Genomic DNA, 18151 nt, shown 5'->3' with positions numbered 1-18151 from the left:
ATGGTGTGGATATTTGAGGTGTTCAGATACTCAAAAATACATCTTGTCTTGTGTGGACGGGTACTATCATTCATGCGCAATGATTCAGAGCCTAAATGGCACTAGATGATCTAGAAGAATCATTTCTACATATCTCGAAGCATTCAAGGCCCCTCCTTGGATTGGCAACATCTTGGTACGTGCCTCCCACAATATGCAGCCCCAGAACATGATAGAATATATCAATAATATATATAGGAATAGATCCCCATTCTTGACATACTTAGTCTTCGACTGACCCGAGATTGATATCCCTTGAACATCACGTTTTTAATGGGAGAAGCTGTTGAATTACGCTTCCGTAGTGCAGGATTAGTAATTCTGGGAAGCCCTGAAGTTGGTCGCCTGGAATGATTATCAATTTCTCTGTGCCTTTTTATGGTCATTGAAACGAAAGAATAGTGAATCCCAAGGCGATTAGCTATGTAACGCAAAGATTTGCCTTCGTCACAGAGAGCTATGATTCTGACCGAATCATCGTTGACTAAACGATTTATTGTGGATAAACTCAATTGTTATAACTAGCATAAAGAGAAAAGAGAGAACATACATGAAGCAAACTAAAGAAAAACGTGAACTGAAAGGAAATTTGAAATAAATAAGCCGAAATTCCATCCATAATATAGTGTGTACATATTGTATTATACAATACAATCTCACAAGGGGAGATCATAACACAAAAAAAGGCAATCCTTCCCCGACGGAGCCACCCCCCTAAGACCCCCGTGGAGTGACGTTCCTATATCACTTTTGAAATATTAGCTTGAAAGGGGAAGAGGAGACTTTAAGATAGTTAAATCGAGCGATATTTAAAAATCGCCTGAAATTGAAAATTGGCTTGAAACCCTCCACTCCCGCCCTCTATGGTAGCATTACTTATCTGACTTTTCAAACAGACAATTATAGCGAGAAGGTTGGTTGATGTACGCCATGTCCCTAATATTATCTGAATATTTAACTGATTAAAACATTACTAAATTTAATGGTGCATTTCCCCTAACTATTATTAAAGTTTTTTTTTTTTTATTTATTGATATTTACAACTGTATAAAAAATACAACAAGTAAAATTGATCGTAATGACGTAATGATAGGATGTAGAGAAACTACCCAGTAGTAGAACTCTAAAAACAGTTTACAATATAAGGTCACGAGACCATCTTCTTTTCAGGCGCCTCGGAGGAATGACAGGAATGGAAGAGGAAGCAAGGTTAGAAACTAGTGGATTTGGGTGGTTAGGGAGTTTATTATGGAAGGAATAATATCGGATTCGGGATAGATCGGTTATATAAGAAACATTTAGGACTTTATGGATGGTTTTATTAGTAACAAAATAAGGAGCATTGAGGATTTTACGAAGGACTTTGGATTGTAAAGATTGGATACGAGAGGAATTCGAAATTATTAAAGTTAAAACGACAAAGGTTTAATATTATTAGAGAGAAACCAATAAGTAAGGCTCCCATAATTGAGAAGATGCAGGTAGAGTGGGACAGCAATAACGTCTCTCATTTAATAAATAATATTACTATAAATCTAAACAAAGTATGGATTAAGGTCAAAACCAAGAAAATTTCGGGAATTACGGGATTTGCAATACTTAGGAAGGGGAGTGTACTTCATTTCAAGACTTTAATCGAGAATTTACTGTATATAATAAATTTTAAACCTAAAAAACAATAGCAGTTTAAAATATCGATGACCTACAAATCCTTGGCGGATATGGGACACGAATGACGCAGGAGAGAGAGCTCGGATGGGCACAAGCGACCAAGTTAGCTGTCAGCTCCTGTTTGCTGATGGGGAGCTAGAATGAAGGACTAAGTTCCTCAGCAAACAGGCCTCGCCACAGCCTCCATATTCCATCACTTTGTCCCCGGGAATTCCCTATCAATCCTCTTCATAACTTAAACCAGTTATGGAGTTTTCGCGCGGAGCTGTTTTAATCTTATAATTCGCCCTTTTTACATTCATTAAACAAAATTATATATTGAAGATACTCAATGAGACTGATAGGTTTCTCAGCGATACTTATTAGGAGGTATGAAAATTTAAATATCAATTTTAATTTATTCAAAATTCAGAAGAATGTTAAAGATAGGACAAATTGAGATGAATTGTAAACTATCTCTTCGTAATTTATTCAGAGTTAAAAACTTCAATAAGCCTTACTCGTTCAACATTATTCTCAAATACAAATTTAATTTACACCGTTTTGACTGAACGTGCAATTGATAAAACTAAACCTAAATCAATCTCGACAAACGACTGACATGGAATCCTCATACAAGACTAAAAAGACAAGAAACTGCTCGTAGATTCCGACTATTGCAACATTTACTAGACAAATGGTCTAAATTGCCAATCCGTTACAAAAGACTGATCTACATGACTATTATAAGGCCTATCTGGACATACGGAGTTGAGCTTTGGGGCTCCACTAAACCATCAAATTCCTCCAGAATCCAATCCTTACAGTCCAAAATCCTTTGCAAAACCCTTAATGCTCCTTACTTTGTCACAAATCAAGTCACCCATCAGGACCTCAATGTTCCATATGTTGCCGATTTGGCCAGTACCAGATACCGTTCCTTCCATAATAAACTTCTCAACCAGCCAAATCCACTTGTTTCTAACCTGGCTTCTCCTTCATTACCTAATAATCCTCCTAGGCGTCTGAAAAGAAGATGGCCTCGAGATCTTTTCTTCTAGAAATGATATTGGAGTTCTATCAGTGGGTAGATTCTCCACATGTTTTTATCATGTCACTATGTCACCTACAGCAAATTTACTTGTATATATGTGTATACAGTTCTAAATAACAATAAATAAATTATTAAAGAAAAAAAAACAACCTAAATCTGAATATATTCTCCAGCTTGTATCAGGCTTTCTGAGTTAGATAAATAGACAATAAATTTTATTTTGGGACATGGTTCCTTCAATAATATAAATGTACAATTAAATCATTATTCTGTAGTAATATACGATGATCCGTGTTTTTTTTTATTTGTTTTTTTGTCAATCCTTTATTGCCATAACATAGCAAGCTCCATTACCATCCGACCTCATTAAATTCATATTGTCCGTATTATACTAAAAAATAATCGATTTAAATATAAACTATGATTATTTAAAAAAATAAAAATTAATAAAATAAAAATAATTTAATTAAAAAACTATCTAAAAAACTAGTTTTTCTCCTTTAGTTATCCGTAAAATCCTGTGATATTTTGTACTTATTCTTTTTTTATTATTAATAACAATGAGATTTTTTGATTTATTTTTTTTCAAATAAACAAAATAAAAGATACTTTAGAGGAAGATTTTTTTAAAAATTTGGCATTTAAACTATTTTAATGAGGATAATATTTATCTGGCATTGATGAGCACCTAATTGCTCATAAATTCACTAAGCTTAGTTAAAATAAAATAAAAACAAAAAAAAAGAGCTGTTTTGGAGAAAATAGAAAAAAAATGTATTTCATAAAGCGGCTTCTTATCTGTCGATTTTAACGAAAAAGTTGCTATCACATCCCTGGCATATACCCGGTTAAATAGATAATTTCAGTTTCTAACGATTTGTCGTTTTTGAGCAAAACCATAAATCTGTTCCAGTATTATGAGAAGTGGAAATACAAGAAAAACAACTTTGTGTAGTATAATAGTTTCCTTGTCTATTCAAGAACTTTTGCTATCATTAAGAACGGAAATGTAAACAGAAAAAAATACTAAAACTGTTCTGAATTGAAGGTTAAGGAACAAAACAACTAGTTCTTTTTTATTTAACTATGTGCAGTCTTAACTATCTAGGATGGCCATTTGTCCATTATAAGGCAATAAGAAGAAAATCTTGCTAATTTCGAAATAATTTCATACCTGTTATGAATGAGCTTTTTCAACAAGTTAAGGGTTAACATTAATGCAAAGTAATTTCCGTACGGAATGTCGTAAAAGAAATAAGTATAACCAAATAATTATCTTCTGATTACAGACTAATATGGTAATACAGAGTTTCTCCTCTACATAGAATCTTTTTATATCATGTTGTATGACCGTGGGATCGATTGGATATTGGGAAAAAGTTGTATAGAGTGTTCAATTATCTTCAATGCTGGTATAAAATTTACAGAAATTAGTAAATAGAGTTCTTGTTAAGCACAGATTTGAGTCGAAGAAGTGTGGATCGTTGGTCTCGAGGGTAAAGCATTAAAATATTTTCTAAATAAAGATAAATTGTCAAGGAGTTATTAAAGATCGCAATAAATGTTTTATAAGTCTTGTTTAAAAATAAATGTTTAAATTATTGGTGAAAATAAATATTAATATATTAAGTATGAATTTTAAATATATAGAAGTATATGGATATTTTCAAGTTGAAGTGATGTACTTTCTCCATTTAAATTTTCCTTTTTGAGCAGTTAATGTCAAATTCTAACTGTCTTTAGTTTACAATTATATGATCTAATTTGTTTGTCCCTGTGCTGCTAAACTCAGCGAAATGTTAACTGGTTTCTTATTTATTGGTTTGTGAAAGGCCTAAAGGTTTTTTTTTTAGGAATCTTAAAATGATATTCTGAAATCTGAATCTGAACTCTCAGAAAGAAAAATATCCCTGACCAAATCGTAATGGTTTAAGACTGTGGTAAACTTTGAATCTATAATGTAACGAATTAAGATAATAATAGTCATTGTTGTTTTTAATTTAAATGACACATGATGTTTTTTATATCAATAAACTGTACAGATATAAGAGAGGAAGTAATTAATTAAAAATTATTATATCCTCCAAATTACACATCTTTAACATCAACTCACTTCACTTGTAAAGTACCAATCGGAACTCCAAGATGCAGACAGGGCCTCAATACACTAATATAAATGAAAATCTCTGTAGTCCTCTTACATAAGAGGTTTATCAACTTTTTATCCTTCTCTTTTTTAGCATTTCACTGGTTTTTGCAGGCGACTGCTGCCAAAAATTAATAATTTACTTTTATTTTCCTATAAATAATTATGGTTATGGGGGTTTCCAAATTATTATGGTGGGTTCTGAATGATTTTTTAGAACAGACCTTTTTTTCACTTTTACTGCACTGCAGCCCAGCAGTGGCCCACTGCTTAGTGGGTTTGCATCTTGTTCTCAGCATCCGGACTGTAAACCCAGCACTTCTGGTCGACAATGGCCCGGGTAAAGGCAACCTTCTGTAAGGCAACCTGGTCCAGCCCTCCGGATTTTTAGTTAGGTTGTCATCTCCCTCTTTTTTCCAAGTCAAGTGATTAGGGCCTCCTCAAAAGTAAAATGCATGAGCTTTTCTTTCACTTGTAACAAAGTGAGAATGTTACGAAATAATGGGTTCAGGAAAAATCTACTTCTCTGTGTATACCGGATCTCTATGTGTATATTACAGTAGGATAAAAACCCGCCAAAATCTAAATCAAAAGTAAAATGGAGTTCTCAACCTCTTTTCTTTTTTGAGTTTTTGTTTTTTCATTGTTTATATTTAAAAATGTAATGTACTGTTGATCTCCCAACTGTTGACAACGAATTGAACTTGGTCTCTTCTTATCTTTTTTATTTTAACCATTTCATACTTCTCCACTGATTCATAAGTATTCTTAAATATTCGTAGAGACTCAGTATATAGAGATTATGGAGAATAAAAACATTGGAGGTGTATTTTAAAAAGGTTCATCCAGTCTAAAACAGTTATAAAATAAATATTTTTTTCATTTCTGTAATTAAAATTTCTATTAGTAAAATTAGTTAAGGAAGAAATAATAGATGTACTATTCAGGTGAACATATGAATATGTAATTCATGAATGTCCCTACTTTTAATGAATTAATATATCTTAAGAAGAATTTAATAGATATATGAGGGTATCGATTAATTCGACACATAATAGAGTCATGAAATAATGGTAAATTGGTATGTTTTATTTTTTATATACAATTTTAATTTCGAATTTTTGACGAAATGTATTGATTTTCGGATAAAAATCAAGAAAAGGCAAATCAATTGTATTTTTATCTATTCGGTAACCTCACCCTGTTCAAAACTTTCAAGTCGCCGGATAATCATTTATCCCAATCAATCATATAGTTCGAAACTCAGGAGTAAATAATGCAGTAGAAGCCGACGAATTCTTTGCGAACGGTGTTATCAATAAGAAATCAACAACCACAAGACTGATTACGGCAAACGAGCTGGGTGGGGAATTTATGATCTTCAAATGAAGGTTTGTCTCTAAGGAAATATTAACAGAATGATATTTCAGCATAAAGGGCTTTCTGACCTAATCTAAGCCGATGCAAATGATCAATTCCAAATGATAAAGTAAGAACTTATGCTTCAAAACTATGAAGATGTCATTGTAATTTAGTCAAAAGTTGTCTTGTTAGAACCGACAATTCAGTATTGGCATGTTAGTCATGTTGAAAAGAAGATACGCAGAACTATATGTATCGGTCAGCGGTTGACAATCTTTTTGGAGTTTAGTCATTATAGCCAGTTAAGAGCCAGCCAATGGGAAAAATATATAAATGAAAGGAAACTGAAATAAATTTGTAAAAAGTTTAGGAATTTCATAAACCAATTTCAACCTAAAACCTTTTTTTTTTAAAGCTTGATTCGATTTGTATGAATTCAATATTAATCCCTTTCCGTGTTATTTAGTTTTGGGTTTTTAGCTTACCATCTGAAACAGAGAACATTAAAAAAAAGTTGAGAACCCTCTTATGAAGGGGACTACAGAGATTTTAATTCCTATTAGTGTACTGAGGCCCTGTCTGCATCTTGGAGTTCCGATTGAAACTTTGTATGTGAACTAAGTTGGTGTTAGATTCGCCTTTTGGAGGCGATAATCATTTTTAATTAATTATTATCTTCCTTATATCTGTAAATTTTATTTATATAAAAAACGTTTAAAACTTAAATTTAAAAACTCTAATGAAAATTATTATCTTAATTTGTTAAATTACAGATTCAAAGTCTATTACATTTTAATTATTATTAACCCATTACGATTTGGTACGGAATGTTTTGTTTTCATAGAGTTTGTTATCTGTGACTGATATCTTAAACTGACGATTCAGATGTTGTTAGAATATTATTATAAGATTCCTAAAACAAACCTTTAGGCCTTTAACAGACCAATAAATAAGAAACCGGTTAACATTTCGTCGAGTTTGGCTGCATAAGGACAAGAAAATTAGACCATATAATTGTAAACTAAAGACAGTCAGAATCTGACATTAACAGTTTAAAAAGGACAATTTAAATGGAGAAATTACATCACTCTAACTTTGAAAATATCCATTTCTAATATATCCTACTTCTTTATTTTTAAAACTCATACACAGGGTTTCGATCGAGTTAGGATCGCACCCAGGACTGCTACAATATCCTTTAATAATGTCCCACTTATTCCTGTCGAACAGATCCGTTACTTAGGACTACATCTCGACAAACGACTGACATGGAATCCTCATACAAGACTAAAAACACAAGAAACTGCTCGTAGATTCCGACTATTGCAACATTTACTAGACAAACGGTCTAAATTTCCAATCCATTACAAAAGACTGATCTACATGGCTATTATAAGGCCTATCTGGACATACGGAGTTGAGCTTTGGGGCTCCACTAAACCATCAAATTCCTCTCGAATCCAATCCTTACAGTCCAAAATCGGTAATGCTCCTTACTTTGTCACAAATCAAGTCATCCATAAGGACCTCAATATTCCATATGTTGCCGATTTGGCCAGAACCAGATACCGTACCTTCCATAATAAACTCCTCAATCACCCAAATCCACTTGTTTCTAACCTGGCTTCTTCTTCATTACCTAATATACCTCCTAGGCGTCTGAAAAGAAGATGGCCTCGAGATCAAATTCTCGAGAAATGTTATTGGAGTTCTATCAGTGGGTAGATACTCCACATGTTTTTATCATGTTACTATGTCACCTACAGCAAATTTACTTCTTGTATATATGTGTATACAGTTGTAAATATCAATAAAAATATTATTAAAAAAAATCTCATACATAATATATTACTACTTTTACAAATTATTAAAACATATATTATTAAACAAGACTTAGGAAACATTTATTGCGACTGTTTTGGACTAAAACACTTGGTAATTCACCTTTATTTAGCTAATATCTAAATGCTTTTATCCCAAGACCGACGAACCACATTTCTTTGACTCAAATCTGTTCTAAACACGTACTCCGTTTACTTATCGCTGTAAAATTTATACCAACAAAACCTTATATGACATAACTGAAAAAGTTAAATTACATGAAAGTGATTTAAGGAATTTCATCGTTAATGAAAATCATTACATTTACATTAAACGTTTTCAATTAAACATAGCAAATGGACGTAACGACGGAGACATAAACTAGCATTGAAAATATTAATTTATAACATTTAACTACTGATTCAATAAAATGAGCGAAGATCTCAAAATAAAGAATATAAGAATTAAAAAATAAAAATACAAGGAGGGAACTACGCTAATGACACTTCGTTGGAAATCACCTCTTTCAAGCATGAGCTAAGTTTTATCTACTGTCATTAGTTCACTCTTGATTAAAACTTAACGTCTAATTTTAGTACCTTTATAATTTATTTTATAGTACCTCTATAATCATAGTAAAAGGATAATAACTTGATTAGAAATCAGCTTCACAAAGTTATATTTTCGATAAAATAATCATTTATTGTCTTCTTGTTAATACTAAATTAATTATCCGATGGTTGCATTATTCTAAACATGTTAGTTAAAAAGCCAATAACTATTGGAAATTACGTACATTTTATTTTTGTTATTTTATAGGCTATAAATCAATATTTTTTATTAAAGCTCTATTCTTAGTAAAAAATATCAGTTATGAATAATATCTCTTGAACGTATAAACCGATTTAGTGCCGAATTTTTCATTTTGTAAGCTTTCGTCATCTAATACCTGTTTAGCCAATTGCAGATTCTGATTGCCTTTGCAGGATGCTAAGAAATAATTAGAACTTTTTTTTTCTCGCAAACTTGTGCCAAAACAGCAACACCGAATTCGATGGAGTTTCCCTTAAGCCTAAACGAGTCGCCGAGACAAAGCTGAAAAAATGTATTATTTCATAATATTATTAAAAAAAATTGATCTGTGCAGGTCTCTGAAAGTATAGTTATAAATATAAATTTTCTAATAGTCATTTAAAATTAATGATATTTATTAAACACTTTTTATTATATCAATAGTCCAACGTTTCGGCCTATTCGGCCATCCCCAAGGACAATCTTCAAATATAAATTCTCACCTTACATCAAAATTTCAGAATGTTTTGTAGGCTATTCAGCCCGGGTCATTAATTTTAAGTCAAACACACACTATTTTTTTTTAAAACTTTTAATTTTCAATTATTCCACACTATCACTATCATATAAATAGTTTGTTCGACTAAAAAATAGGGTGTGTTTGATTTATAATTAATGACCCGGGCTGAATAGCCTGCAAAACATTTTGAAATTTTGATGTGAGGTGAGAATTTATATTTGAGGATTGTTCTTGAGGATGGCCGAATTGGCCAAAACGTTAGACTGTTGATACAATAAAAGTGTTGAGACTAAACAAGAATATAATTTGATCTATTTAATAAATACCAATCTCTGAAAAAATGAAAATAATTATATTTAAATTGATGATATTAATCATATAAACATTATCAGTAGTGATAACGCGTATGTTGTTTACACTATTGTGAAATAATACAAAGGTGATTCTTTTTTTTTTTGCTAAGCTAAAAACTTTTAGAAAACTTAGGCTAAAAGATCAAATCGTTTTTATTATAAATCAGAGCTTTAACCAATCCCTATTATTTGTACAATTTATTAATTATTTATGTACATACCACAGTGTATTTATTCTACACCTTTCTCTTGGTAGCCATTTCAAAAGTTTTATTTAGGACTAAAGAATTCCCTGGTTATTAGTATCTTGGTTGGTTGGTAATAAATATTCGATTTAAATTATTATCTTATTTATAACTTAATGTAAATCATTATAAATATATATGACACCATCAGTGATTCTACAAAGGCAAACAACATGCACACAGAGGTCTTTAACAAAAAAAAACACGAGGAGTGGGAGCCGTGCTAACCCGACATTCCTGAGAGGTCTTTCATACATTCCGTTGCTGCCCTGGCTGTTCCACTGCCTGCTGTAATGATGACATAGTTCCACCCCACGGCTCCACTTGATTATCATAAGCTCTGCAACTACACAAATTTACATAATGATTCTGTCAGAATCCATCATTGCTCCGCACGATTAAAATTGAATATTTCGCTAAGAACTAAATTTTACCAAAATATGCAAACATATTTCCATTAAATATATATTTAATTTATTTATTTTATTTCATAGATAATTAGCTGTCAGTAAATCGCTTTTATCAAGTAAATTTAGTAAGGTTATGCATACCAATTTCTTTTTTTTTTGTGGGTTAGGAAGCTATCTCAGATCCACCCATCATCGTTAAGTGGGTAAGGATACGAATTGGATAAAAACCTCTTAGGTAAAACATGATTCTGACCAAATAACCTTTTTGCACAACCGTTGGTCTAGTAACAGTACGTCCTTACAAATTATTGTACCCCTGACTTGTAGTTTATTCAGATTTAATTTTATCCACATGGTCCGTACCTTACTAATAGTAGAGAAAATAGGGAAAAAAGGATGGGACAATCTCGCCCCCCCCCCCCCAAGTAACCTTGTTTTTCTGGCAACAGCCAATGGTAAACTAACTGCATAAGAAGTACTTCAAGTAGTAGCTGAATAAAAATATATTAAACAAGAGTGTATAAAATCATTTTTACATCATATCACGAGAATTAAAACAGGAGTTGTAACAAAGTGATGGAAGAGTGAGTTGTTGAAAAAAAAAATACAATAACCTTACTGCTAGTACTACAGGAATATGGTAACACTTGTTGATTTGTTCAAACAAAGCACTTAGTGAATTTTAAAATAAATAGATTTAACTACTAGCCCCTAAAAAGAACTTATCGTTTAAAATCCGTGTTGACCAAGTTTTACATTGATATTATTATTTTTGGAGCTCGTGTTGCGACGTTATCAAGGTGTATGATGATCTATTTCTAACGTATCGAGCAGAGAGGATTAAGCCGTCTAACAAAGTTTCTTCGACGCACTTCCTGATATTAAACTCATTCCACCATACCTCCAATCACGATAATTTTAGTATCAGCGTGGAAATTGATCATCTCTCTCTTGACTAACTGACTTTAGAAAGGAATATAACTAACAAAATCAATCATAAGTTTAGTCAGCTTGTATATCCAATAGCATTTAAAAGTTCTATTAAAATAAACGATGTGTAAAACAATCATTTAAAAGTATTTATTAAATTATGGCTTATTCCAAGTAAATACAAATTTACTCTATCAAACTTTTTTTTTCAAATTCCAATACTTAGTTACTCAAAAGACATTAAATAATTAACTGTAAGTCATTGTTTCAGGAATTGAAAATAATCAACCAACAGAATGAAAAGCATGTAGAGTGAAATTTGAACCACTCTATTACGGAAACAAACACTCCAGATATGAATAAGAATTTTATCATCAACTATACACTCTTCTTTTTATATCAGGCATACATCATAAAACATGAATATAAAAACTTACGAATTGAACTTATGGGACATTAATTCTGGGAAAACTTTATACCTAAATGCGTAATATTTTTTTATGAAGAATTTATTAAAGTATTTTTATGCCGAAGTCGACTTATGGTGTAGACCAGCGGTCCCCAACTTGTCTATGATTTTTAATAAGATTTTTCCCATTTGGGGATTCTGGCCATATTAATTAATTCGAATATTCAATATTGCCTTTTTTCATCTCAAATGAAATTAACTAATTAAAATTAATTTAAAAAATCGATTCTCTCGATAATAGTAAATATTTTAATTAAAGATGAGGAGATAGGAATATCTCGGAAGGCCATTGAAAGCGAAGCTGGAGATTCCAATGAGGCAGGCTACAGCCCCGATCTCCTGAAATTATTCCCTGGCCAGCTGCTAACAATGGAACATGAAAATGCCCCCCTCAACTCCCCCCTCCCCCCTATCGACTCCCCTTCACCCCGACCCCAATCTACGACCATCCATCGCTCATTTCCCCCCAAGATATTGAGCACTGTTCGGAAAACCGGAGGCGGAACAAGTTTCGCCTCTCCAGATATTTCACAATTACGTTTTCTTTAGAGTTTTCCATCGATAGATTTCAGATAATATTAATAACTCATATTTGTCATCATTAGCTTTAATATTAAACGCTCGTTTTCATTATTTCATCCATTCCTATATAAACAGATTTATTTATATATTTTTTAATATTACTTTTTTTTAATAAGAAGATATATATTTTTTTCTGTTGGTGTAGACTGTTACCACAGTGATGAAGAGTGTGAGGCAGAAGATGATATAGGTGAGAAAATGTTTGCTTACCCTTTATCACCTCACTTTTTTCATATCATTGCTACATCTTTTATTGGAAATTCTATTTTCCAACCCTTTCACTAGTAGTTTGAATCATCTATGTAATATCTAGTAGAATTCTTTTGTTACTGTTTTGATATTTCACTGATTGTTAACAACCGTTTTACTAAACTTCCATACGTCCTTGTATCACTGTTTGATGATTTGTTTCTTAATTTCTTTTTGTTTGATCTAAGTAGACATAAATTATCCTAATAACTTTTTTAAACCACTTTATTAACATAAGTTTTATATTTATACAGCATTAATGTAAATAAAAATAATAATGTGAAAATAAAACTAACAAGAAAGAATTAGCACATAAACATGCAAACAGTTATTGTTTTCTTCATTTTTCACTTCTTCCTTTAATAAAATTTGTAACATCTTAACATTAGAGACGAAAATTGTTAATTTCTAGTTTTGAAATACGGAAGGCGAACTAATCTAAGATTAGGGTGAAGGAGACAATACCTGCCTGCTACCATTTCCTGTAAGAGTAGGCTGCACAGTGTGAGAAACACCTGGAAGCCTATACATGGCAAAATCTCTCCGTCACTGCTGTAATTTGGAAATGTCCAGAAAATAAGTGAGAGTAAATTCCCAAGAAGAATGTTGGCAAAAATGGATGGTGTGCGACCCGGAGAGAAGAAAATAGAACGTAGCTGAAAGGAATCGAAGCTATTTTGCAAGGCTCACAGCTAAGGAGTGGACGATGAAGCAAGATTAAAAATAGTAGATCATAAAAACTAGATAATCTTGTGAAAAATTGTATCTTAAACGTTAAAGGGGCTTAGAATAAAAATACGAATAGGAGAAGTTATAAGAAAAAAAAGTTATAGTGTATCTAAAATATGTTTGGAGATTATTGTATGTTGTATATTTAAAATATATTTTATCCCATTTTTATTATAATATTTTTTTTACTTTTCGACCCATAATGTAGATCCTAATACGGGCTGTCTACGAGGAACGAATATATGTTTTATTGTTAGAGATTATGTTTTGTTTACGATTATAACAAATAACTATTGTTTTCAAGTAAATAACTGGAGATAGACTGAAACATTAAAAGAAAAGAAAATTAAAATTTAAACTGATATGAAATCTTTAATACATTACTAAAAGTTTATATAATGGTCGTAAAAAATCCTTTTGAGCCTGTAAAATAAATAGGAAGAAGAAATTAATTTGAAAATGTATATATCTACACGATATAATTCTTTTGGGAAAGCTCTTTAGGAACAAAGCAAGTTTGATATGGGACAAACAAAAAACAGCTGAAAATGCAAATAAGTATATCACACAAATAAATAAATTTGTATTAGTGGCGTCATTCAAATTAAATTTGAAACGAACTTTAAAGGGAATTTTCTTTTTGTTATCTACAAATTAAATATTGTTACTACAGAAAAGGATATCTCATTCTATATACATATGCTTTGAGCTCTTGAACAAATATAAACACAGTTTTATGATTAATCACACATGTCATTAAGTTATGCCACTGCAGTACTAGCCCTAAACGGAAATTCCTATTCATAAAAATATATTCCGATGGAATATCTGTTGGAAAAGAAAGGTTGTGTTTTTTGTACTAATTTAATTTGATAAGTTACATAGAAAATGAATCCGTGCACAAGATTGGATGCATGTGAATGTTTTCTTTATTGAAATATTATCTTTATATCTTTAGATGTCACACTTTTTTCTTTTCTATTTTTTGTATGCTCATAAATACTGTTTCTTTTTTTTGTTTTATTGATTGATCTGTTTTGAAGTAATAATTTTTTTATCTGTTTTATATTAACAATGTTATTAGCCATTTTATGATTTATTTTGATTAAAACTGTTTGTGTAAAGCTTTTGTTTTTTGTTTGATAAAGCTTTGATTTTTTTTTATCTCGTATCGGCCACTAAAAGCCATGTGAATATCAATTGATTTTCTTTCTTTCCATCGCAGTTTCATGATCAATTGCCTTTCTTTTCTTTCTTCGGACCACTTTGCACCCCTTTTTTTCCTCTTCCAATATTGTTGAGATTTTTCAATGTTTATCTAGACAGTCGGTATCTGAAATTTTAGGTCTCTTTAATTCCTCTCTCATTTGGCTCGTGTATTCTCCCATGTTTTCGTTGCTAAAATATTTTTTAAAGATCTTCTTATTCAATCTTTCCTTCTTCATCCTCTTCATGTGCCCATAGAACATCAGCCTTCTGATTCTCATCTCCGTTTCTAGGTCTTTGATTTTTCTGTAGATCTCTTCGTTACATCTTAACCTGTAACCTTCTTGTTGGGTAAGCATGTGGCCTCCTCCCCGTATAAAATCACAAGCCTTATCACAACGTTGTAATGCCTTAACTTTGCATTGGAGGAGAGGTTCTTCTTATTGTAAATTTTTGCTGTTTGCTTAATTTTTTTAAATTGGTGGTTTTCTCTCGGATGCCCTCTTTCTCAGATCTATTGGGACAATTTATTTCCCCGACGTACTTAAATTTTCTGGTCACTTTTATTTTTCCATATGCAGTGTTTACTATTTTTTTTCTTGAAATTTACTTCAGTAGTCATGAGCTCTGTTTTTTCATATGATATTTTTAGGCCTGCATTTTCTGCTACTATTTTACTATTATTACTGCTTTTTTGTCTTATTGATGGATTTTGTTTAAGTAATTATTTTTTTTTTAATCTTTATTTTAGAGCACATTTTCGAATTATTGTTGGGAATGACATACATTTTTTTCAATTGTTATTATTGATAAATTTCGTATCTGTTTTATATTTACAATCTTATTAGTCATTTTATGACTTATTTTTATTAAGAATGTTTGTGTAAAGCTTTTGGTTTTTTGTTTGATAAAGCTTGGATTTTATATGATGTCACAATTTTTTTTTATTTAACTATTTTAATATACATATAACTTTTGAGCTGTCGTGAAGAGGACAGTAAAAGAAATAGTAAGAAAAAGGACAGAATAACAATACACTAGAGTACTGAAATAGCACTCTTTCATTATCGGACTCAATGCTCTTTATATACATTAGGAGTTATATTATATATTATATCATAACTTATATAATATAACAAGTTATTATATATATATAATCCGTAACATAATAATGTAAGGTGAAAATACATGAATACTCAATTGCTGAATATATTCTGTACAGAACCACCGCGACATAAAAATATAAGTATATATTTATATATCGTGGAGGTTTTGTAAACAGAGCAAATTCAATAAACGAGTATTGGCCTTCTAATTGAAGTAGTAATTGACAATAATTAGTTAAACTGATTGGAGCATCATATGAATATGCAGCAGGTCCTCATGAAATATTACATGTTACAGAATTTTGTTCCAAACATAATTTAAAGAACAAATTATGCTCTATTCAAATTGTTAGATCTGAATTTTTTACCACACACATATATAATACTAATTATATATTACTGTAATAAGTAAATTTCACTGACTATCAAATGTTCAATTTTTGATGTTTTGGGTGATTTGAAAAATAATTTAGTAATCTGTTACTTGTATTGCATTTTTTGGTCCATTTAGCGGTTATTTTGTCATTTTCTAAAATAATATCCATATATAGAAATCTGATTTTTTTTATTTTGAGGTCTTTCTACAGTGAATAAAGATTGAGACTACAGTGAATAAAGATGAATTGGTTTTATTTTCTTAAATTTGTGAAATTTATTAAATATATCTAAAATTTCATAGTACCTGTTTTTCTTCGTTATTATTATTAAATCATCTATATATTTTCTTTTGTGAAAATTGTTTTTATTTTAGTCTCTATCAGTTGAGTATTTGATAAATCATTCATGTACATACCACTCAAATTGATAAATAACCTAGAGCCCATCATTAATCCATGTAATTGCCTCATATAATTCCTTTTATATATAAAAAAATTGTTTTTTTGTACACAAAGTTAAACCTTCTATGAAAATGTTCTTGTATTTTATCGATGAGTTGTTTTTATTTTGTCCCATTTAACTTCTATTAGTTTTAAGCAGTCGTATACTGTTACATTTTAAAGAAAGATTTGACTTCAAAATTCACTATGTCTACATCATTATTTATTTTAAGATCTCCTGGTATTTATTGATTCTAGTGCATTATTTATGTCATTTATTGTTATTATTTAATTCATTCAGAGCAGGATTTAGAAATTTTGAGAAGATTTCAATCGGCCCATTTATATTATTTATAATGGGACACTGATTGTTGTCCTTCTTGTGCAGCTTTATTAATCCATGTATTGGGGGTGTAAAGTCACTTACTTGTAATTTGTTTTTAATAATTTTATCTACAAATCCCATTTTATGGATTTTATTGACATAGTTATTAATTTTTCCGAATATATGGTTCTGTTCTGAATGGTTCTGTCCTCAAATAGTTATTATTACTGATCTATTTTAATAAATAACAGCCCCAGGCTTATATCATGAATACATCGTAGGATCAGTGGTTCCCAAATTGGGCTTTGTGTAAGAAAATACTACTTTCTCAAAAAATTTAAAAAAGAATAAAATTAAAAATAAAATTTCAAATATACAATGCATATCAGCATTTACTTTGAATTTTTTCTTTTTATTTTTCTAAATATTAAACCGCTCTTAGAATATTTTTCCTGCAAATATTTTACAGCTCAACATATTTTATAGCCACATGTGTTATAGCCATAAATATTTTTTTGCCCAAGAAAGGTTCTGCGGCTGATGCAAAAATAATTGGGTAGTCGTTTCCGTAGGTACTCTTAAACTACTCTGTCCCTTTGTGGTATCGCCATGAATCGATTAATGATTGATATGATTTACTTTACTTTTTTTCCCGATTACCCGGTTCCCATCGATCATATTTTACGGCGAGCAGGTATAGCGCTTAGCACTCGAAGCCGCAAGCCTCAAGGTGGATTAATTCTCTCTCCGCTTTAGGCACACTCGCACAGCACTCAATGGGCCAGATATTGCATTACTCTAACCAACCCAATAGTCGTTTGTAGATTCTGGCTCATGCCCTCTTAGTCCCTGAAGTCACCACAGACTGATTATTGATATAAATTTTAATATTTAGACCCCTGTCGTCCAAATGCGCTCTCTAGTATCAGACAAAAGTGATAGGCATAACAGACATGCCAGCAAAATATGTTTGAGGAAACTGTTCTTATAAAAAAAAAATCTTCGATTTGTGTTATGAATCTATGATATGAATCTATGATATATACTTAGCTTTAGCCCATGTTAGAATAAAAAATCAAAGCCGTATTGAGTGAGTCCAGCTATACCTTTATACTACATATTATTTTTAAAAAATATCTTTATTGAGATTTACAATAGTAAATAATAATATATTCAGTAAATTTAATTTAAGTTTATAATAGAGTGATACCGGCGTCTAGAAGAACTACCAATTGGTAGCCCTCTACTTACGTTTTTACTTTAATATGACACAGAATACAACATTTCCAGAACTTAACAGAAAACTTAAATACCACTGACAAATCATTATGGAGAACTACTAAAA

At 31.0% G+C, this 18151-nt stretch overlaps 1 protein-coding gene across 1 annotated transcript in view; it reads left to right on the top strand.

Moving 5' to 3' along the window:
• LOC106683131 (sodium- and chloride-dependent glycine transporter 2) overlaps positions 1 to 18151 on the top strand; it is a gene marked incomplete in the record, with an annotated part of 123457 nt that overhangs the window by 36983 nt on the left and 68323 nt on the right. Inside the window, 1 exon segment of the mRNA XM_067051313.1 lies at positions 12519 to 12563. Coding sequence (XP_066907414.1) covers positions 12519 to 12563 — 45 coding nt within the window.

Source organism: Halyomorpha halys, unplaced genomic scaffold (assembly GCF_000696795.3).
Source record: "Halyomorpha halys isolate HHAL.00 unplaced genomic scaffold, Hhal_1.1 Scaffold469.1, whole genome shotgun sequence".
Classification (NCBI taxonomy): Eukaryota; Metazoa; Arthropoda; class Insecta; order Hemiptera; family Pentatomidae; genus Halyomorpha; species Halyomorpha halys.
The sequence above is the reverse complement of the archived record's forward strand: the minus strand, read 5'-3'. Positions and strand labels throughout refer to the sequence as shown.